This window comes from Pseudopipra pipra, chromosome 7, assembly GCF_036250125.1.
Source record: "Pseudopipra pipra isolate bDixPip1 chromosome 7, bDixPip1.hap1, whole genome shotgun sequence".
Lineage (NCBI taxonomy): Eukaryota > Metazoa > Chordata > Aves > Passeriformes > Pipridae > Pseudopipra > Pseudopipra pipra.
The window spans coordinates 8,825,156-8,847,797 of NC_087555.1; the positions used below are offsets into that span (position 1 = coordinate 8,825,156).

General features: G+C 45.8%; 1 protein-coding gene across 1 annotated transcript in view; it reads right to left on the reverse strand.

The window, feature by feature from the left end:
* TMEFF2 (transmembrane protein with EGF like and two follistatin like domains 2) overlaps positions 1–10,352 on the reverse strand; it is a 128,162-nt gene extending 117,810 nt beyond the window's left edge. The window contains exons 1-3 of the mRNA XM_064660480.1: positions 9,916–10,352; positions 8,374–8,483; positions 2,305–2,434 (exon numbers count right to left, since the gene is read on the reverse strand). Of these exons, the coding sequence (XP_064516550.1) occupies positions 2,305–2,434; positions 8,374–8,483; positions 9,916–10,093 (418 nt within the window). The 5' untranslated portion in view covers positions 10,094–10,352. The remainder of the gene's footprint in view (positions 1–2,304; positions 2,435–8,373; positions 8,484–9,915) is intronic.
* Between the last annotated feature and the right edge of the window lie 12,290 nt (positions 10,353–22,642).

Consider the following 22,642-nt stretch of genomic DNA (forward strand, 5'->3'; position numbering starts at 1 on the left):
TCAAGGTTGTTGCTGAGTTTCAACATTGAGTGCTTTATCTTTATTTTTCCTCTTCTCAACATTTTGTTGGCTGGAATGATGAGAGTCACAAATTTAGAAAGTGCAACATCACAAAACTGCCAAGCCCAGAGCTTCATTAAGAAACTTCCTAAGCAAGGCAAGTACAGAAATACACACACCTAGGGTTACCAAAAATAATGCATAAGAGGAGTTTCTTCTGTAGGGAAGGGAGGGAGGTTGCCATCCTATCCTCCCCCTTAGTGAAACATGCATTTACCAGCAACAAGATTAATAGAAAGAGTTTGGAAAGGCTGCTTTAGGATCCAATTACCCTATGAACTGTTAGGTCTCGTTTACTGACAGCAAGGTCTGGTGCATCTGAACTGGCTTGTACATGCCATCACTGCTCAAAATTAAAAATGAAAAGAAAAATCTTTGTTTAAATAATTGGTTGCAAGAACTGCTTAAAATGTTAGATTTATACAGCAAGGCTGCAAAGGACAGATGCAAAAGGTGGTTGAAAAAGGGAACAGAAATAACGTTGTTTTCCCCGTGACCATGTCCTGAATTTTCCTGATTTCATCTTTTGTCCTGATGTTCTTTCCCCAGTTAGCTACTGGGGAAAGAGCAAAGAAAGATGTCTTTACCACAGTGCCCTCATGGGTCTGGGAAGCACTGCTTTTACAGGTGTGTCAGGTCTCCCCAGCACAGAAAAGGAAATGAACGCCTGCTGTCACCCGCCTCCCACAATGAGCTACCGCATTATCTGCTCTTTGGAGGGAAAAGACTTTGTGTCTCTCTTCCTGCCCTACCCTTCAGTGCCCAGATCCCTGCCAGCTCAGGAGGGCAGCTCAATGCCAGTTCTTCCAGAAGCTCAGGACTCTGCTGGGGATTCTTGAGCACCATCTCTCTGCCCCATCCCATGGGGAAAATCTAAGGCACATGGCTGCTCCCTTCTCCACTAAGCCTCCTCCTTGGGAGAAAGAAAAAGAGGCCAAAGACCTTGATCAAGACTTTAGGAAACCCCCCCCTTTTTTTCCCCTTCTCTGTTTCTGAAATCCACAATATGTTTCAAAGAGAATGCTTCCAACACAGTCACTGCCAGTAGGCAAGTGTTAGCAAAGTTGTAGCAATGCACTGAAATTATCCCTTTAATCTAAAAGTTTGAACCAAAAAAAGACCAGTTGCTGTGCTGAGAGAATTTACTAAGTTGAACAAATCCTACACCACAGTAGGCTTTGTCAGCCTGAGCTCCATTTAATACCAATTTATAGACAAAAAAATTGCAGCATATGTTTTTTTCTTCTTGAAAATTGCCAGGTAACAGCTTCAGAGGAGAACAACATTTCCAGGGGAAGAAGTTTATTTTCTCTCAGGTGTATGAAACACAAAATTACAGCACTGAAAAAAGTTTGTCTAATGTACTTTCTATTGACTCCTCCATCCTCAGCCAAGAAAAAATTCTGCTTTAAGTTTAAAGAACTCTCTCAAGAACAAAGACTTACTCCTCCTGCTCTTTTCAAGTTAACTTCACTGCCTACCTCTAGTAGATACCAAGCACGAAAGAAAAACATCAAGAACTCCTGCACATAAGCAACTCAGTTTTCCTGACAGGTTTTGCTCATTCACCTTTCTAGCTGCTTCATAAAAGCAGAGATATACACAGGTCACGATGCTCAGAGTTAAGCAAAGGTATCTCACATGCCAGTCAGTTTTCACAAGTCCAGAACAAAACACCTGTTGCACAGACCTGTTCATTTAGTGTGTTTTGGACTAAATCTTCAGGTGGTGTAAATTGGCATGACTCATTACAACCAGTGGTCTGTTAACATACCAGCTGGGAATCTGGCCCTACAAGGATAAGGAAAAACCTAAGAAAGTGGATTGCAGGCAATAATGCTCCAGTTCTCTCTCTCCAGATTATGGAGAGGTTTGTGGTAATCCAGATGCCCATTTATCAGACATCTGCTCACTTAATCTGCTTCCAATAACTTGTCGTAGGAGCTCAGAAGCACAGGGCACAGGATGATCAGGAGCACAAGATACATATTAAAAAAACACAAATCAACTTCTGCACTGAGCTCTTCAAAACAGTGTCATTGGTAGAGTGTATCACAGATTGTGAACCTATACAAAGTTACTTAAAAGGGAAGGGTGGCAGCAATTTATCATACCCAAGATTGCAAAGAATTAACCTGCAATGAATTCAAAGCAAGAATCCAAATGGCTTTTTGCCATCCAGAGGTTATTTTACTGGGGGGGTACGGCAGGGTCCACAGGCAGCCTGGGGCGCGTTGTACGTACCTGTCGCACACGATCCTTCGGACACGAGGAGTATTTCGCTCTGCTGCTTGCAGGCAGCCTGTTTCAAGTAGCATTCATTCTGGTAGGTGTCACCATTGGAGCCACACACGGGCACGTAGTCATTGTTACACTGGTGGGAATGGACACAGAGCAGCAGCATTAGTCACACGAGCAGGTGGCACAGCATCCTTTTGGGTGCCCCCCCCGCCGTCCCCTTCCAGTATTGAAACCCTAAGAAAACAACAGAGAGGGAGACACTGACCCTCCTCTCTTCACCTTTATAGCTACCAGGGGAGAGGGAGGGGGGATTTTTAAAAAGACAAATCAGACTTGAACAGGTGAGGGAAAAGGTAATCTGAACGGGCAAAGTGTTCAAGAAGTGCCCAGAGAGAGGCCTCTCCCTGCCAGAATGAGCAGGGTGCATTCCTGGGGAAGGAATATGGGCAAGGCAAAGGGCTCCTCACATCTGCAATGACAGCTCATGTGCTTCCATTGGAGGGCTACAGACAAACTGTAAGGAACAGGCTCACTTTCCCCTCTTCCTGCACACACACTCCCTCACCACAGACGGCTGTTTGCACATACACAAGTGTCCGCCTGTGCATCTGTGACTATTTAAGTACTTAGCTATAATTAGAGCTAACTGGACAGAGGGAAATTATTTCCGAGACACCTACAACCAAAATCTATCCCTCTTTCTGCTGTGACATTTCTGTTCCCAGCGAGCTGTGGCTGGGATGCTCCACAAAGGTCCAAGCTCTCCCCATGGTGGCCAGTGGGCAGGAGTGGCAGCACTGCAGCGAGTTCAGCAAAGAAGTTTCTCATGCCACACACCCCTCCTTCAGCTCATAGTCCTGCTGAGCTCTGCAAACTACCTGCTTGGTTCCCTCTACCACTGAAAGACAGCTTTGCCCTCTCTTTTTCATTTAAAAAAAGTAATAATTTCATTTTATACTGAAAATTGGGCAACCTACCGGGTGCAGTTATCATAAGATAATCACACTCGGAGGCTTAGAAATACTTGGATGTGCCCTGTACATGGTAATTATAGCAGGGATATGATTATCTCGTGATTACCGTACTCCTGGTATGCCTCATTGTTTAATTAGAACAAATGGAATGATCACAATTATTATTTACAAATGCTCACCTCTGCCTAAATCCGAATAAAAATTTAGAAGAAATCATACATCCTACTTAGCTATATTATGCCACAAAGTATCTGAGGTGTGTTTGTCAGGCACAATGTAAAACACAGAACAGAAATTTCAGGGATATTAACATCAAAAATGCTTTGAACTGAATGACTACAGAAGCGATTAACACAAACAATTGCATAGATTGCATTAATTGCAGGCCTCCACACAGAACAGCTGCCAAGAAATTATTCATAGTTGGTCAGAGTGACATTTTGATTGGGCCAAAACAAATGACATTTTCCTTTTGCATTGTATTTTCTTAAATCTTCCAATCTGCTGCCCACCCCCAGCGCCCTCTTCCCTCGGAATAAGGAAGAAAACCAACAGCCACAACAGTAAAAATTCTCGCCTCCTGCTCCTAACAAAGGGTTCCTCCTTGCAGAGATTTCAAACAGTTGATTAAAAGTGTTTCTAGGCTATTTTCACCATTATGTTCCAAATCTGAGCAATGTTTCAAGCATAAAATGCCAACTTCATCCAGAATCTCAACAGCAATTGCTGGAGGCTGATCTGGAATACATAACCGGGACAATTAACACAATCGTGCATATTTTTTAAAGCATGAAGCATCAAACTGTGCTTGCTTTGGACACACTATCTGCTTGTCACCTATGGATTTGTGTGAAATTTGGCCTGAAGCATCTCAACAGGCTTTGTTACACGTAGAAACAATATTGGATTCTTTACCCAAGAAACAAAGAAACAGGGGCAACTTCTCCACCGATTTCGCCCAGAGCAAGGGACGATCTTTTACACTGACTCAGCTGCAGATCTGAAAGGCCAGACGACCCTACATCAATGGGAAAGTCCTGATCCACAGAAAGCAGTACTCCATCACTCCAGAAAGGAGTGCTATGAGCTAGGCTGGAACTTCTTCTAAAGTTTAGCAATTTTAAAATGTAATTGAGAGACACCAGGATTCCAGGAAGTATTAACTCTCCTGGGAGAAATTTCTCTGTCTGTCCTGTGGCTTCTGCCCCACTCAAGCTTAGCTTTGGCCAGTGGAGGTAGAGGATACTCCATGGTGAGTACAGATGATGAAGCCTTTTCTTTCTCCAGCTGTGCTGGTCAAAGATGTATTTCTTCATCTGCTCCCCACTCTTCCCACCACCGCCTTCGAAAAACTAGTGTTTAGATGGAAAAGGTGAGAGCCACAAGGAACAAAGGAAATGATATCTTTCCAGATGGATCCTGCCTTGGCTTTGAGCTGGAAACTCTAGTGGAGGTTACCCAGAAAAGAAGACTAATGAGAAGGTTGTGATGTTATTCACCAGGTTTTTCCCAACCCACCAGAGCTAGACTCTTACATTTGACCGTGCTAAATCCCGTACTCACAGCAATTCACTGTCATAAAATACTTCTTGCTAGTACTGGAGAATATCAGATGTTGAAAGTCGGTTTCCTCAGTTTAGTAATGTGTTTCTGCCATTGGTTTAGGGCTCAATAGACTAAGCCCTAGATGTAAGAATGATTCTTCATGCCCCAAGTAAGGACTGATCAAGCACTCAGGGAAATCCATGTCAAAACTCCCACTAAACCTCACAGCACAGTGCAACACCGTCCACTTCTCTCTCATATGTGCAAGTTTTTACAATACAGCTGTAAAGCATGGAAATGGATGCAACCAATTCAGCCAAGTGTCAGTCAAAGGCTGCCTTCCTCAGCACTTGCAGCCTCGAGTGCCCACTGTCACAGCCAGGGACAAAACAGCTTTGCAAGTGTTTGAGTCAGTGCTGGACACTGAAAGTAGGTGGTTCGTTTTTTTAAAGAAAATGGTAACCTGTATAACTCTTCCTCCTGGTAACACTGTTAAAAGTTTGACCTCCTTCTGGTATCCTGGATTAACTACCCCCAAAATGGCACCTACATCTGGAACCAAGTAGCACAAAAATATATTCCGGAAATACAACAAAGCTGCAAGTTGGACAGGTGATGTTCCAGCTCCATAAACACTGAACACATTCAACATGCATGAGAGATTCAACATGCATGAAAAAAGGACTCATTCCTCACATAAGAAACAGTGACTGAACCCAGTCCTGGTGGCTAAAGAGAAACGACACTGATGGAAATACCCTGGTACATTTTTTGATATGTTCATGAAATATAAGAAGGGAGAGTCCAAGCTGCCAGACCTTTGGCTTTGGGCAGACGAGTGCAGATCCCAGCAAGCCATGTCTCCAACCACATGACTGCTGGCACAGCTCTACCCATTCTGTTGGACCCACTGAGTTTGAGGGAAGGAAAAGGTGGTGATTTCCTCCATGTTCAGCCCCACTGCTGGAGACAGCACTGTCCTAGTGCCTTCCCTCCCTGCCAGCACCAAGGTCGGGGCTTGCCTTGAGCTGGGATGGGTCTAAATTTCCTGATCAGAGTGCAACATGTTGTTTTCAAATTCAATATGTTTCATTCTGAGGAGTTACAGTAGACTATGACAAGAAAACCAGCTGATATGAACTTCTTTCTCAGTACATGCCCGCTGGCTCTCCAAGGATGGAAGCCTAACTCAGGTGTTCCAGAGCAGTCTGATCATATTCAGCCTTTCAAATACAAATAAATTAATTTTAACTCCACTTGGACAGACATGATGCATCTGGATTCTGGTCTGAAAAAGCCCAGATCAAGACTGCTGCAGCCCTGCTACCCATTTCTGCCTTCACCAGCCCAGGACTCTTCATCAGTACGGAAGCAAAATTAGCTTTTCATCCTTGTCTATTCTCTCCAGTTGCAGTTAAAGTCCCTGGCAAATTCTGAAGAAAACATAAAACATAGTTATAACGATGAGGATTCTGCTATTCATTATCACCCCAAATAGTTGCCACTGAAATGAGGACTTGAGTTCTGACGGAGGACTCCCTTACCTGTGACATAAATTACCTGGCCAGCTCTGCCTCACTTAGCCAGCCTCAGACACTGCACTACAAGTTAATTTTCTACTCGGGTGGCATATCTTTTTGGCTTGTCACATTGTCCACTGATGTTACAAGAGAAGTTAACATCCCCCCAAGCTCTGCCTGTATCAAAGCACACGCGTTCGACTACAGAAGCCCCCGGCACCACATCGCCCTTCGCAGCGCTGGCACAGGATCAGCCACAGGTAATTTGCCCTCCAAGGTCACAGTCAGCCCTGCGGCTCCACAGAGGGCTCATATCAAGACAAAGAGCGTCAAGTGTTCACAGGGCCTGATCCAAAGGCAACTGGAAGCAAAGATTACGGTTGATTTCAACCCATTTTCTAGTGATCAAGCAGGCTCAACTCAGTCTTTTGATCTTTTTAACATATTCATATACTAATTATCTGATTTCCTGAAATCTGTTTCAACTCCTCCCTACAGAACTGCTAAACTCAGCATACCTATAGTGTTCACTTCTCAAAGAGGAGATGACACAGCCCAGAGAGGTTTACTTAGCTTCATTTATCCAAAATCACCAGGGATCAGCATCTTGCCCTGGGAAAACAGTGCTCCCAATGCCTTCTTCCCTGCCGATAGCAACATCTGAGTTCGCTCCTTCCAGGCTATGACTCCACTGCTTTATGCCAAATGGCAACACCAAACTGGGACCAAAGACAAGTCCCAATAACTCTCAGTAGCTTCTCCAAGTTCCTGGTGCCCGTGGCACAACATCTGCCCTCGCTTACCACCAAGCAATGGGACACATCACAGACATCTCACTACCTTACAAATTTTTCTTAGAAAGAGAAAATAGAGCAACCCTCAGATCACTGCACGTGCTGAGCCAAGGCAAATGCTCACAACAACATTCTCACATTGAATTTTTGACTGCATGCAAACTCCAAATGGAATAAAAAACTCCCATGATCAATATGAATTTTCTCCCAACATGGAAAACACAAGCACTTCAGAAAACAACTGTCTTGCTCTTATTGAACAAAAATCCTTCTTGGGTTTTTTTCTCTGAAGACATTTTTGGCTCTAGAAATATACACAGTACTTGTCATGCTTCAAAGTGAATAGTCTATCAAAGCTCAATATTAACATAATCATTACAGATGTGCACGATCTTGAACTGTGCACTATTTGGCCTGCCCTTCTGTAAATACTCAAAGCAGCATTATAAGTTTCACCACTTCACAAATCCACATTAAAATGCAAAAGATCACTGAGGCATAAATACACATACAACCTCGTGCTGGTATATGCTTAAAACCCCTTTAATTTGTTCAGTTTTTATTCAGGTCATTATTTAAAGCCCAGCTGTTTTGTGAGTTGGCTAAAACATATTAAATGGAATCCTTCATAATGAAATAGTCTGACTTTGAGAATGCCTCAGGTTTAGATGTAGCTATGGGAGGAAGAGAGAAGAACTAGAAGGAAAAATCCCTACTACTCAGTAATAGCTCTCCTAAAACTATATAAAACCTAAAGGAAGTTCATCATTTTGGAACAGAGGGATTGCTCCTTAATCTGATCAGCTGGGCAGATAAACAGGCAGAAGCATTGTCACTATGCAGCCCTTCCTGAAAATATTGCATAAGCACATTACAGATCCATTTCTTTAACTAGATCAGAACTCCGAATACAATAAGCCACGATCTGTATCAGAAATGAATTTAGAAAGGACTCTAAATCCTTGTTAAAAGGGTAGAGATGAAAAATCAGAAATGCACAACCTGAAACTGCAGACCCAAAGGGACATTTAAAGCTACAGCATCCTCATTTTCCAAGAGAAACTTACGCCTTCTTGACACCAGTTGGTTCTCCTGACAGCATTTTATACACGCTGCCAGGTTTTCCCTCTAACTTCTCCGCACACAGAGACATAAATTGCCAAGTGATGGGTAATAAAGGTAGATCCTTGATTTGTATTCTCATTAGTGAATTAGAGAACGAAATATCAATCCTCTTACCTTGAACTGACAGACACAAGTCACACTGTCTCCAATCCTTAAACACTCCCCATCAAATTTACAGGTATTGGTGTCGCAGAGAAAGAGATCATTTTCTCTGTCATCGTAACCTCAAATGTAAAGAGGGAAAAAAAAAAAAAGTCAGCTTTGGTCTAGCAAGAGGAACAATATGGGATGATTGCATTTTAATGCACACAGTACAATAACCTTGTTGATGAAATAACAGAGTCCAGATTTTCTTTTGTCCTTCCCTCTCCTCTGTTTTTCACTTCTTCTCTTATTTCTCCCTCAGTATTTCTCTTAGTCCATATTCCCCAGTACCTCGCACACTTTTTTTTTTTTTCTATTTCACAGACTTGGTTTCCTCAAAAGTCACCCGGTAATTATGCTATTTCATGGCTCTAGGTTGGAAATGTCATCAACTTATCCCCATTCGATCACAAATCTGTTGGACAAAAGTCCAAATTGGAATTTCGCCAGCCCGTGACACAACAAAGCCCCCAATAATAAAGACAAACAGGCTGTGTGTTTTCCGTGATGGTCTGCCTGATTCCAATGAAGATTGATGACCTCTAAGTTAACAGGAGAAGTGCCAGGTTCCCCACAAGCCGCTGAGTGAACCTAGCTCTTTGCCTTCATTTTCTCCAGGAAAAACCAACAGATCTGACTGAAGATTCAGTTCACGAATACAAGCATGAATTTCAGATTTTGCTAGCTGACTTCCCACTCCAACAGCGTGCAGCAAGGTATTAAACAAAACAGCTATATCAGACTCCAAACCCATTAAGATCTGAATCCATTGATTTTTTTAAAAAACATCCAAGTGCTCTTAACCATATCACTACACGTTTAAAATGAAGAGCTTACAGTGCAAATTCCCTCCGATGTAACATATTATGTACGATCCACACAGTACCCCAAATAACGCTCTTCCCCTAAAAAGGCTACTACAGCCTAATTTCCCGATTATTCGGTGTATCGGAGAAGGACCGGCTGCTGACCTACATAGGAAACTCATTATAAAGGTCAGCCCGACTTTAAGGAACAGGCAGCGCGTTCCCGGTGTCGCGGTGTCCATCCCCCGATCTGCTCTCCGTTCGGTGCGCACGGGAACAGCCGCCCGCAGGATGCGCACACGGGGCCCCGTTTCCCTGCGCCCCACTCCCGCAGTTACACGCCGGGCTGCCCCGTTTCAGCGCAGAGCCGCGCTCCGGCGGGGCCGGGGCTCTCTCTTTCTCTCCCTGCGCCCAGGGAGCCGCCCGCAGCCGCGGCGCTGCGCACCGGCGGAGGGCGCGGCTGCCGCGCCCGGCGCCGCGGAGCGGGAAAAAGCGGGGCCCCGGCGCCTGCGGCCGCACCGGGAACGGCGGTGAGCCCCGATACCCGGGACTTTTTGCCTTCGCTATTCCCCTGTATAGAACGGGACGCGGCATCATCACCCGCTGAAGTTGGCTCCCCCCGGGCTCGCCCGCGCAACTCCGAGCGCCCGGCGCGGCTGCCGGGACACTCGCTGCGGGGCCGGGCGCGGGGTGCTCCGGTGCTTACCGGAGCAGTTCCAGCCGGTGGGCGTCTGGCAGTCGCTTAAGGAGGTAGGGAAGGCCGCCAGCTTGTCGGGGCGGGCGAGGACGAGCAGCACGGCGGGCAGCAGCAGCCAGCAGCAGCAGTCGCAGAGCGTCCAGCCGCCGCCGCACTGCCGGGGCGGGGAGGGCTCCCAGGGTACCATGACTTCCTAACTCAACTCTCCGGCGGCGGCGGCGGCGTGCCCCCCGGGCGGCGCGGCGGGCGGCAGGGACGGGCGGCGGGGCCGCTGGGCATCCCGGGGCCCCGGCCGGCGGCGGCAGCGGGTCGGCGAGCGGCGGCCGGGCGCTACGCTGGGGCGAGCGGCGGAGCCCGGCGGGGCGGCGCGGGGGTGCGGGCGGCGGCGGGGCGGGGAGCGGCTGCCATAGGGGCCGGGCGGCGGGGAGCGGGGGGAGGGCGCGGAGGGGCCACCGCCGCGCAGCCGCCGCCGCCGCCGCCTGCCCCGCTCTGCCGCCCGCATCCCTCTGCGCGGGGGAAGCAGCAGGTCCCGGCCCGCCGCGTCACGTGCCGCCGCCGCGCCGCCCCCATTGGCCGGGCGGGATGCGGGGCCCGGCGGGCGGGGCCGCTGCGCCCCCGCGGCAGCGCCCGGGGCAGCGCGGGGAGAGGGGGGACAGGGCTGCGGGGGGACGGGGGCAGCGCGTCCCGCGCTCCGCACCCCTCTGGGCCCGGGGACACCGCCGCGCCGTCCCGCCCCGCCGGCTGCGGAGATGCGGGGCAGCCCCGACGGGGCGCGGGCCGGGGAGCGCCGCGCTTCTCCGCGCCCGGCGCCGAGCCGCAGGTGGCAGGGCTCGCCCGGGAGCATGGGTATGCACAGCCGTGACAGCCCCGCCGCACACGCCCAGGCGCAGCCGAAGTTGCCGGCCGCGGACTCGGGTGCCGGTGTGTAATCACGCGCGGATGCGACGTTAGGGAAATAAAACACCATCTCGGCTTGTGGGGTCTGGAGCGGGCACAGGGCCGGCGAGGTGAAGAGGGTAAGAAACGAGCACGGCGGGGAAAGCAGGGAGAAGAGAGAGAGAGAGGGAGATCTTGCCCAGCCTCGGCAGGCAGCGGCTAAGGTCTTCTCGGGCTGCAGCACCATCCCACCATCCCCGCGACGGAGCCTGAGGAAAATGCACCATCACGGCGGCACGGAGGGCTACTCTGCTCCCCACACCTAACGCACGCTCGCGGAGCGCAGCCCCGCAGCAGCATCCCGCCGCCTCCAGCCGGCGACGTGCCACGGGGCTGCGGGAGCCGCCTCCCCCGCTGCGCCCTGCGCCGCGGATCCTCCTCCCCTCCTCCTCTCTGGAGCTTCAGTTTTAGGATGCGGCTGCCAGGACGGTCGGTGGGGACTCCCCTCGCTCCCCGGGCGGCCGGGGCACAGCGGCAGTGTCCCCCACACCCTCCCTCCCCGGTCGGTGGTCGGAGCCGCCGGCCCCAGCCCCTGCCCTGGCCCCGCCGCAGGGCTCGGGGCGGCCCAACTTCGCCCCCTCCTCCGCGCGTCTCCGGGCCCGCCGCCGCCCGGGCGTAGCGCAGCCGACAGACACCTGCCAGGTAAACGGGACCCCCTCGCCCCCGGCCGGTGCTCAACGTGCGGCCGTGCCGCCGGCGGGATGGGGCGGCTCTGGCGACAAGGACGCGTTAGACCAGAAAAGAATAATAATAATAAAAAAGTATCGATTTCTGCAGACGGCAGCAGGGAAGCGCTTTCTAGACACGGGCGCTGGACCCCGCCGTGGGAGCCGCCGGGCCGGCAGGACCGCGGCGCTCCGCGGTCAGTGGGCGGGCTGGGCTGGCTCTGCCCCTCCTCCGCTCCTTCCTCCCCTCGCCTGCGGGGCGAAGCTCGGCACCCCCGGGGCAGCACGGCCGGGCGGGTCGGAAAGGCGCGGTCCCCTCGTGGGCCTTAAGACCCCCGAATGCGCGCGAGGAGGCCCTGCTGGAAGTTTGCTGTTCCCGAAAGTATGACCTCCTTTTCGACCCCTAAGTTAAAGATTTAGAACTTGCTCTTTAAAAATACTGGCTGACATATTCGATGCAATCACGCTTTGAGGAGTCCACGCAAATGCACACAGCAGTACTACTGCTTAGTGCCCCTTCATATGGGGGTGCAGTACACGGGATCCAAGGAATACTTCATGCTCAGTTAATTCCCGTATAGCTTCTCCACAAGCTCTAAAACAGGTTTTCTTCTGCTTCCTTTCTTCCCCATGCAACTACGCCTGCTCCCCTCTCTGACCGCTATCTGTATTTGACCTCATCTACCTGCACTCCAGAAGCCTTTGCTACAATTAAAGAGTATCAATTTGCACATTCCAGCATGTGTAAAAGCTCTGATAAAGATTCACACAGATCTGTGCCTACTGTTTCCTATTTACTAATCAAGCCCTAAGCAGCACCTAGCAAAAAAGAAATACTAATTTTTACTGCCTGCTAGTGGTTGCGCTGAATTTTATCCTTCATCTTCTGTGGGCTTTGTAGAGCATCTGCCAGCTGAGCACCTGGTGCCAGATCAATTTTTTTTGCTTTCCCTTTAGCTCTTCACTTTTCCATTCTGTTATTCCATATAGCATCATATTCCTTCTTAATATTTCCCCTCTCCCCTCTTCCTTTTTACCTTGTTTCTTTTTTCCATATTCATTATTTCTTGCTAAAACTCAGCTCTCTGCTTGATAGATCACTGAGGTATTTAAAAAGAAAGAATGTCCTGACTGGCCAAGTACCACAGTCACGCAGCCTCACCAGGGGATTGTCCTCCTCTCCCTTCCTATATTTTTGCTCCCTCCTTGCTTCCTCTTCCCACTTTCCTGGTTCTTCTATGTGGTCTCACTGCTCTACATTCCCCTGGTTGCAATTACTATGTCTCACAGTTTCTCTTTTCTTCTTTTCCTCCATTCTCCTCCCTTCTTCCACCCCAACCCCCTTCATTTCCACATAGCTACGGGCATCACTGGCCTCATCTCTAAACCAGTTTAACCAGACCATATAGGAAATAAAACTGCTAGGTGAGTGTTTCCCAGACTAGCAGCCAGACCCTCTCTGATGTGTCTCTCCTGTCACAATAACTCACGCCAAAGATGATACCACAAGTGTATCCAGCATTCAGAGTATCATTAAATACGGCAGCAGAAGCCCAGCTATGGCCCATGTTCTCCCCAGAGTGCTGTATAACACTGCAGCAACCGAGTTTCAGGCACACAGTTCTGACTAACATTTACCCTGCTTTATTTTCAGCCACTCACACAACAGGCACTGCCTGGGGAGACAAAGGAGACCCTCTATTTGTATGCTTGTTCTCAGACTTTGGTACATGGAAGCTCCACCAGAGGTCCTGTAATTGCCACAACATGATGCTTGAACTATGAACTTGAAACCGTCTGAAGGGAAATCTGCTTAAGGCATGGTAGTATGGTTTTTGCTTTGACTAGCACTGGTATTTTCCTTAAAAAGATTTTCATTGTTGATATGAAAACTTTACTTATAAAAACATTTTTATGATAAAAATACATAAAAATGTATTTTTATGTCAGTTCCAAAAGGGACAGCTAGACCCACAGGCCCCTTTCCCCAATTACTCTCTCTAGCAATGTCTTTTGAATTATAGACTGAGATACAATCATTTTTTCATGTAGTTCCTAGCTCCAAAGGATTCTACCTTCTTAATGCGACACTGCACACGCAATCTCTCAGTAACATGTTATTCCCAGCTATACTTCAACACTTAGGCTAGTTGATGTCTGCATCCTTGTACTCCCTGATGTGCTCATCCCATCTCACCACTACACTTAAACTACTACTGGTAAACCACACAGACAGTGTTATGCTAGTGTGAGGTACAAATTGCAACCAGCATCATATCAGTGAAATACTTAGGTCATGATATTGAGCCACTTGTGTGGTTCTCCTTGGGGCTACATGTTTGGATCCAATGCCAGATAAGCAGCAAAAGTAATCTCAACCCTTCTTGGGAGAGCCCTTCTAGTAAGTGATGAGGGCAGACTACCCCTTGAGTTATTAAATCCAATATTTGCAGAGCTTTTCAGAGGCCTGTGCAGTTTTGAAACTACAAGAAACAGGCAGATGAGAGGCTTTGAGGGACAGCTGATACTGAGACAATTTTATCCAATACACGTGGTCAAGCCACATGTACCAGTGTTCAGAGGAGATCGGCTCCCAGATGAAAAGCAGCTGTTTGAGATGTTTCAGGTTCTCAGAGATCTCAAAGCAGGGGCAGGGTCTGTCCTGGCTGTGCACTACACTCCTTAGGCTGGGCCTGGGCAGCAGCAGCTGGCAGTGGAGGCCTGAGGCCAGACTACACCTGATCCCAATCCCACACAGCCACGCCTGTGAGTAATGCCTTCTGTTGCTGTGCTTGGCTAGGAGATGGTGTACTGGCGATGAATTATGCAACCTCAGTTATTCACACTTGTATTTTATCTTGGCTGTGCTGCTCTTGAAAGTCTGCAGATTCCAAAAAGTTTCCCAGAACTTGAGAGAAGCCAAATGGTACAGATGAGTGTACCAAAACCTCCTCAGCAACACAAGCTATGGGTACACAACACCCGTTCTCTTTCTTCTCTGTCTATCCAAAGATTATAAAGCTAAGTTCATGGATCCTTATCTTTAAAACGCTTTATAGCCCATGTCTGAAATCTCTAAAGGCCCTAGGAAGGTAACCTTGGTCAAGAATATCAAGGAAAAAAGGCTTCTTACAGCTCAGCTAATATTTACAAACAATGTTTTCCTTGAGCCAGCACTAAAAGGATGTGACAAAGTTCCACAGCTGCTAAGAACAAATCCCACCAAACGTACAAGGGACAGTTGAGTTAGCTTCTTCCCTGTTGACACCACACTGCAGCATGTTTATGAAACACACCCATACAGAACTGAAAAAAATCCCAAACCCCACTCTGCACAAGTCTTGAGAAAATGAGAGCTACACCATGTGTGAGCTGCTGCAGGCTACCACTACTAGTCTTAGTTCCTAGGAAAAAAAAAGAAAAAGAAAGAAAAAAAAATCTATTTAACCTACAACAGACTTGCCCAAATAAGGTCCCAGCCAATACGAAAGAGAATGGAGTGTTGGGGTCACTTATTTTCAGTGGTAATTCCTCTTGACAAAAGAGTGGGTCTGATTTAAAAGACCCCACCAGAAAAGTCTTGTGAGATCAGTTGCCTATTGAAAGACCCAACTCAGAAGAAAAGGATGTTACCTATGCCAGCAGAAGACCAGCAAAGGACACAACCTGAATGGACTTACTGTGTATGAAGCTGAAGTTTCTCCCCTCACTATGGAAGAACTGCTTATTTCAGATCTATGTATTTTCAGGCCTGGGTTGACCAAAATTGGCACACTTAGCCTAGACACGTGTTTCTGTCAGAAGTTTGTGAATCTCAAGCAGATTTTATAATCATCTATTTTTCATGTGTGCAGGAAAAGCACACATGGCTTCACTCGAATGCACAGGCAGTAGGGAGCTCTTTGCCTACATGCAGTTTTACAGATTTTATACAGCTTTCAGCTAAATCACATATCTCAATGCAAAGTATACCACTCTTGGATATCACATGGATTTTTAATGCTCTGAGGGATCCTTTGGGTCTATAAACAACAAGTAGATTGCATTCATCTACACAGTGACAGACTCTTTTCCCCCCCCTTACTTGTGAGAGAAATATGGCTCTTGTTCTTCACTCAAACTAGTGTATAATCCAAGTACAATTCATGGCCAGTTATGAGAAAAGAGTGCCATATTTTTCATTGTAATTAACTGCTTCAGAGCAAGACTTCTCATGTATAAAGATGAAGAAAGGTCTCCGCTTTGCCTGAAAGACAACTTGCCTTAAAGCAATGTGTCTCACACTTTGAGTTTTGACTGAAACATTCCACTACTTTGGTGACCTGTTTTGCCAAAAAAGCTGTCTTGTGTTACACTTTGCTTTCAACTGAATATGCCAGCACATGCCGAGAAACAGAACAAAGTATTGCAATATATACTGGAACACAATTTTGTGCTGCTCCACACATGAAATTGATGTCAGAAAAAATTGCACAAAGGGCATGGAAAATGCAAATAAATACTGTGATCCTTTTACCTTCAGTTTTAATAGATGGAGAGAAACGCATGGATCCTAAAGATTTATACGTCTCTTTATAGTCCATTCTGGAATTTTAACATTCCATGCAGCTTGTAGGAGGGAGTGTATTATTTATATAAAGTCATGGTTATTCAGCAGTGTTTATTTCTGAAGAGCAACAGAGCATCTTCAGGGGAGAAGAAGAAATTCATAACTCTGTTTTACTACCAGGGTTAACCAACTTAACAGTGTTTTTCCATGATTGATTTACAAAGAGCTTTGCTCTTACAGGCACTTGTAGCACTGGACATTTTGCTACCAGCAGTAGAAATCACCTCCATCTCCCAGGACAGACAGCACTGCAGCATATTAAATGACTTGACAGCCCTTCAAAGAGTCCGATACAGAAAGAGGTGGTCGTGGGAACCTTTACTGTTGTGGGGATATTTGAGCTTTACTTTTGCAGCTCTTTTCCCAGGACATTATTACATGGAAATGCAGAACTGGGGCCTGCAAGGAGAAAACCCACAGCATCTACTCACCGATATAATTTCTGTGCGACATCAGTTTCTTTGCCATGTAAACAATTTCTGATGTCCAGTGCAACATAACATCCATCTATTATTTCTTTTTCTATCTTTGGGATCTCTTGCCCAGAGTTGTTTTTAAGACAAAGAGCACGAAAGGATTATAATGTGAAAGTATATGCAGCCTTAGCATACTACTGGTCTTTCTACCTCTTTTACCTCTTTGGAATTGTAGAGGATGCTTTTCTTCCTAGCAGGTAATAAAATCTGCTTTGATGAAAAAGAAAAACAACCCAGAGACATAAACCAGCACTTTCAGATGGCATTTCAGAGTCAATTTTTAGGCTCACCTTCTATTAAGGTGGAGCTTGCAGAAGTTACATTTACCTCGCTTCAGTTGACTTCAGAGTATCCTTCTATCTTAATACAATTCCTGCAAACCTCCAAGGGGAAGTAATAGATTAACTGCACAAATCCCAAGTAGTTTCACTTATCCCTCCTGTCTGTGTGGCAATGCTGTCAACAGAAGCCTCTGAACTGTGTCTATCTGTACAGGAGAGAGCCCAACCACAGACAGATGTGGTACTGCTCCTCATAGAGCTGTATGAGCCATTTCTGCTTGTTTCCAGCAGACCCTTGAGGACAGGGAGATGGTACCACTCAGCTGTTCAACAGATGCAGCGAAGGAGGAGAGTCATTTCCTGCAAGAGGCAGCATTGCTGAAGGCCCATGGAAGACACTACACACTGTGCTGAGATGCCTCATATGGGTCCTCTGACATGCAGCTAAGAGTAGGAGATCAGAGAGCAAGGTTACAGGGGTGTTTTTACTCTCACATGCAGGCTGGGACTGCTCAGGGACAAGAGTTAGTGTCCCTGTGGTTAATAGCTCCTGATAGGTTTTATTTCCATGAATTTCCCATGAACCACAAAAACCATATGGCAGCCAGGAGGACCTGTGGTCATGAGCTTCATGTACTGTGTGAGAAGACAACTTTCTTAAACTTGGCACCTGCTAACATCATTTGATACTCCTCCTTTATGCATTATGAAACAATAAACAATCATTTCGTATTCAGCACCTTGTGCCAGCCCAGATCTGTAAGCCCTGCTCCATGTCTCCTGATATATTGCTAAATCATTCTAACAGATAACAACCTGCCCATGTGTATCCTTTTGTGTAGGGACAGAGATCCAAGATCACTGCCCCTACTTATGAGAAATATCAATGGGCAATGTCTGAGCATTTCCCGCACTGCCACTATGAACGTTCCCGACACAGTATCTGAGCACATGGTGTGGGTTTCAGTGTGCACCCAAAGACACTGTTACCTGTTACACATGAGGCTTTTGGGCATAAAGGGCACTTATATGCCCCAGGTGAATATTAAGATAAATTCAACTACCCTGCTGTGGTATTGTGCCAAAGTGGCAATGCCAGAGCGGTGGTGTGGTCCTGTGCACTACGCAGTGATAGCCTGAAGGACAACCTTCATATGGCCTGTCTCAGGTCAGAGAACAAAGGGTTGCAGGAGCATTTTTGATTGTCCTTGGGAATGGGACATCTACAAAAATTAAGTCTAACAGAAAAAGTGCTAAGGCTCTTGAAGGATTTCATTAAAAGGGTTTGCACAAGGATCAGAAGTCAGCATCCTTAGATATTTTTACACACACACACACACATGCATAAAAACTAATGATTTAGGTATTATGAAAGTAGATTCCACACCTGAGAAGGAAGAGGCCCAGAAGAGATAGGTATTTGGCATTTCCTGTCTCAGGATCTGAAAGAGATGTTTTGTCAATACTGACATTGTACACAACAAACTACCAACAGCAAGCACAGATATGATGTTCTAATGAGAACGGATCCTGTTTCCAGTTTAGTGTATGGCACCAATGCTTAGCCAGGTATAATACTCTATCAAGCCACACTAATCTCCTATCTGATTTGCAAGCTGTCACGCATATATTTAACTCTACCTTAAATGAAACAAAACAGCAGTACAAAAAAATAGTGTTGAAATCTGAAAACAGCTCCCTCCATGTAATGAAATTTTTATTTGAAATGTCATTGCTTGTGTATGATAGAAACATTTTTTGTGATCAGTCAGGCAATTTCTAAATAATAGTTACTTTTATTTGAAGGCATACCAACTCAAAACAGTAAAAAATGCAAATGAAGATTCTTCACTAACTAAAACATTGTTGTCAAATGATACCTATAAAAGGTAACTTATTAAAAAAAAACAAACCAATTTGTCAAGTACATCAAGTAAAGCTCTGGAACAGTATAGAGTACCTTGTTGCCTTAAACAGAAAGTTTAATAGCTTCCATTTAAAGGAAGAGGAATTAAAGGCAGAGTGCAGTCCTAAACACCACTCACACGTACTCTGAAAATAGTGGCAGAGTAATTTTCCATAGGTCTGTGGCACAAAACCAGAAAGCATCCTAGGTACTCACTGCCCAACACGTGAAAAGTGGCTTTTGCATCTACTAATACTGGGAGGCCCAAACTTAAGGTGAACAAGCCATCTCTGTGCCTGTGATATCCACGAAGTTACTCAACCCTCTCTGCAACCTCTCAACCCCTTTTTTCTTCTGCTGATGATCCGTGTCTTTGCTGACCCCACTCCACTCCCAGCCCCTGTCCTGTGAGGTTTGGAGGCACAGCATGCACCCTGATCCATTATCCAATGTCCCATGCTGCACGAGTTGTCTTGGTTGAGTGTCTACCCCCTGTCCTGCTGCAGCCCTAGTGGAGGCTCTCAGTCCCAGCTTGGTGAGCATGGAAGAAGCAGACTAGAACTGACAAAAGCTTCTGCTTCCTATGGAAATAGCACACTCTGACCAGAGTACAGCCTTGTCACTTGTTTTTCCTTTGCTTCCTAAAATGTACCACGACTTTGGAGCAAGGCAATTACTACTAGATGCAGTGCAGGAGAAATACACAGCAGTTATGAGAAGTTCCCTGCAATCCCCCCCTGTCCTGCATTAGCCCCTGCCTCACTGTGCAGCAGCAGAGAGGGCATGGAGGAGTCTGGTGCAAGAAGGACTCCGAGAGCCCCCCTGAAGATGATTTATGAGCTTAGACTGCTCCAAATAATTCTTACTTCCATCGTAGCAGGAAGATGTAAAATCTGCTACATGCCAGCTCTGTAACTGAGCAGGGTGTGTGGATATGCAATATGTTGATAACAGACAAGGTGCCAGTAGATGGCTCTCAAGATATGAGGCCTATGGCTTTCACAGGGCTGAGGCACCCTGGTTAGTGAGCAATAGCTGCTTCTGCTGCATGCTGGGAACAAAATAGCCACTCAAACTGTGTTTTGGGAAGGTGACAGGATAGGGATTGCACGAAACTGGGGTATCGTCTCCCCAGACTTGCCCAAAAATATGAAAGTTCTTAGCTTAATTATTTTTGATAAGTCAAGTCTGAAATGCAACCCCTTTTCAGTAAAGCATGCTTGAAATTCCCCTTTAATTCTTTTAGTGAGATTTAAGGGCTGTTTAAGCAGACTGGAAAAAGCCAAGATAATGCTTCTGCAGTACCTCTATTACTGTGCAAGAAGAGGTATTGCCAGTCCCAGTGGTGTTATGTAGTTAATAGTAGATTTTCTTAACTAAACAGTTGAGCTATGTCTATTTAGAGTTGATTTTCTCAAGCACACATGAACTAACACCCCTAAGGGGAAGGGGTCCAGGAGGGATGCTCACAGTTAGAAATTCTACAGAGGATTGAAACGAATTTTTAGTACTGTATAACTACAGTAGATAATATTTCACTGTGAGAGAGAAGAGAGAGAGGAGAGAGAGAGGAGAGAAGAGAGAGAGGAGAGAGAGAGAAGAGAGAGAGAGAAGAGAGAGAGAGAAGAGAGAGAGAGAAGAGAGAGAGAGAAGAGAGAGAGAGAAGAGAGAGAGAGAAGAGAGAGAGAGAAGAGAGAGAGAGAAGAGAGAGAGAGAAGAGAGAGAAAGTCATTCTCAGTCTGGGTAGAGATTTATATCCCAAGCCTATTTTATGAATTAGTAAAGATAGATAACAAAAACAAAAGCAATCGAATTTGTCTAGCTATTTAGTAACTTAAAATAAGGAAGAGGATTTTTACAACATGACTTTACTCAGACAGTTCACCATATAGTAAATAAATTAGAAATTCTGCTTGAAATTTTATTAAAATTGTAATTAAATTTGGTTTTGTCATTGCTTTAAATGCAGTTTTCCACATAGCGTGTCCTGAGGCCTATGTCATCCAACTGTGACATGTTTCCCTGGTCAGCAACACCAATCTATATTTATTATACTCTCTCTGTTTCTTGGTTTCATGGCAGGGACAACCAGAGTGATTGCTGACTAAATAATTAGCCAAGGAAACCCCATCTCTGTATGTTTCTGTACTTGTTAGATTAGTGAGAAAATACAACTTACTTTCATAATCTCTTTCCCTATAGGTTCCTGGCACTTTCCAGGAGCAAGGTAGGGAGAAAACGTAATTGCTAAAAGCTCACACACTCATTATTAGACTAATGATACCTTTTTCTCTCAGTCTTGCCTGATAAAGACATCTATAGAAGTGAACGTGTAGACCTGCTTCTTCCCATTATAATAGGAAGAGAAATGCAGGCTTGTAGTATTTTACCCCCATCAAGCAGTAGTGTGAGTATGTAAAATAGTACGGTATTATATGATATAGTAGAATAAGATAATATAGTATTATTGTCATACACCGTGTGCCAAAACCATGTACAGCCACAACACGAATAGGGGTGAAGGCAAGAGGCACGTACTGACACAATCCAATGTCAGGGAGTTCCGAGTGACCTGCCTTTCTTCTGTGTCCTCCAGAGGAACAATACTTCCTAATTTCAGGTCCTGCTCCCAGGTTTCTGTGTCCATGTCTTTCCTCTTGCTTCCTCCTACACTACTTTTACCACAGGCTACAGAGGGAACTTAGGGAAAGTAGTGGAATAAGTTTTGTCTGATGAGTTGGGTCTCCTACCTGTTTTAAATGAAGGTGTGTCTTGTATTTCAGACTTTTTTTAAAAAAAAGAATGAACTTTAGTTGAGAAGTTGGGCTGGTTTGAGCTAGGATCAAACTGCTTTCTTTTGGTTTCATCACCTGTGATTTTTACAGAAGATGAAGATCACTCAATCCATGATACTCTCCAAAGCCTTGCATCAAGCTGCTTTCATGTTTAAGAAAGAACTTCAGGTTTAAGTTGAACTTCAACTATGTTAGTGTAAATTACAGCCCTGAACAATAGCCTTTCCCATATTAATAGGGGTACCAGAAGTTCTGAGTCATGTAAAAAAAGATTTCATTCTCCTACAAGGCCATAATTTCTCTTATTTTTTTTTCCCCCACAAATTCCTCCCATATAAGGAGGTAGAGACTGGTATTAGCATTGGCAGGAAGTTGGCTGACATTCTGATCCCACTGAAATCAATGTGAGTTAGTTATTTTAGTTAGTTGGGTTTTTTTCCCCACCAGCTTTCATGACTAATATAGTTACTCCTTGATTTACATGCTATTATCTCCCTATGAACTTTAGAGAATCTCAGGCTCATTTCTTTTTATTACAGCACTAGAAACTATTAAAGAAAAGCTCACCTTGAAGTGTAGAAGACAAGGTGGTGGTTCAGCAAGTATGGGCTATCTAATGGATTCATGGCTTCCCCTACAGAACTGTTCTAATAGTGGTGAGGCATCATGGGAATTTTTGAAGAGAAATTTGATAAAATAAGTTTCACTTATTATGCTTCTCCTTTTATGGACCCATGCCCTGATTCAATCTCCCACTCTGAACATCTGGTGTGCCTTAAAAAGATTCTTTCACATGGAACCTGGCTCCCAGTTTTCTCAGCCATTATTTATGACATCGTTTGGGCTTTAGAAGGGATTGCTGAACCAGTGTGGATAATCTAAAAAATAAACTTAATCTAAAAGTAATGCAAACTGTACAGCATAGGAGATTTAGAAAAGCCTACTTAGCAGTTAAGTAAAACCCTTCCATTTATCTTGGTACTTCCTGAATTCACCTCTGAACTGATATGGGACCATTAGGAAAAAAAAAAACCCAAGTACTTTCTGAGTGACCAGAAGGCAGAAATT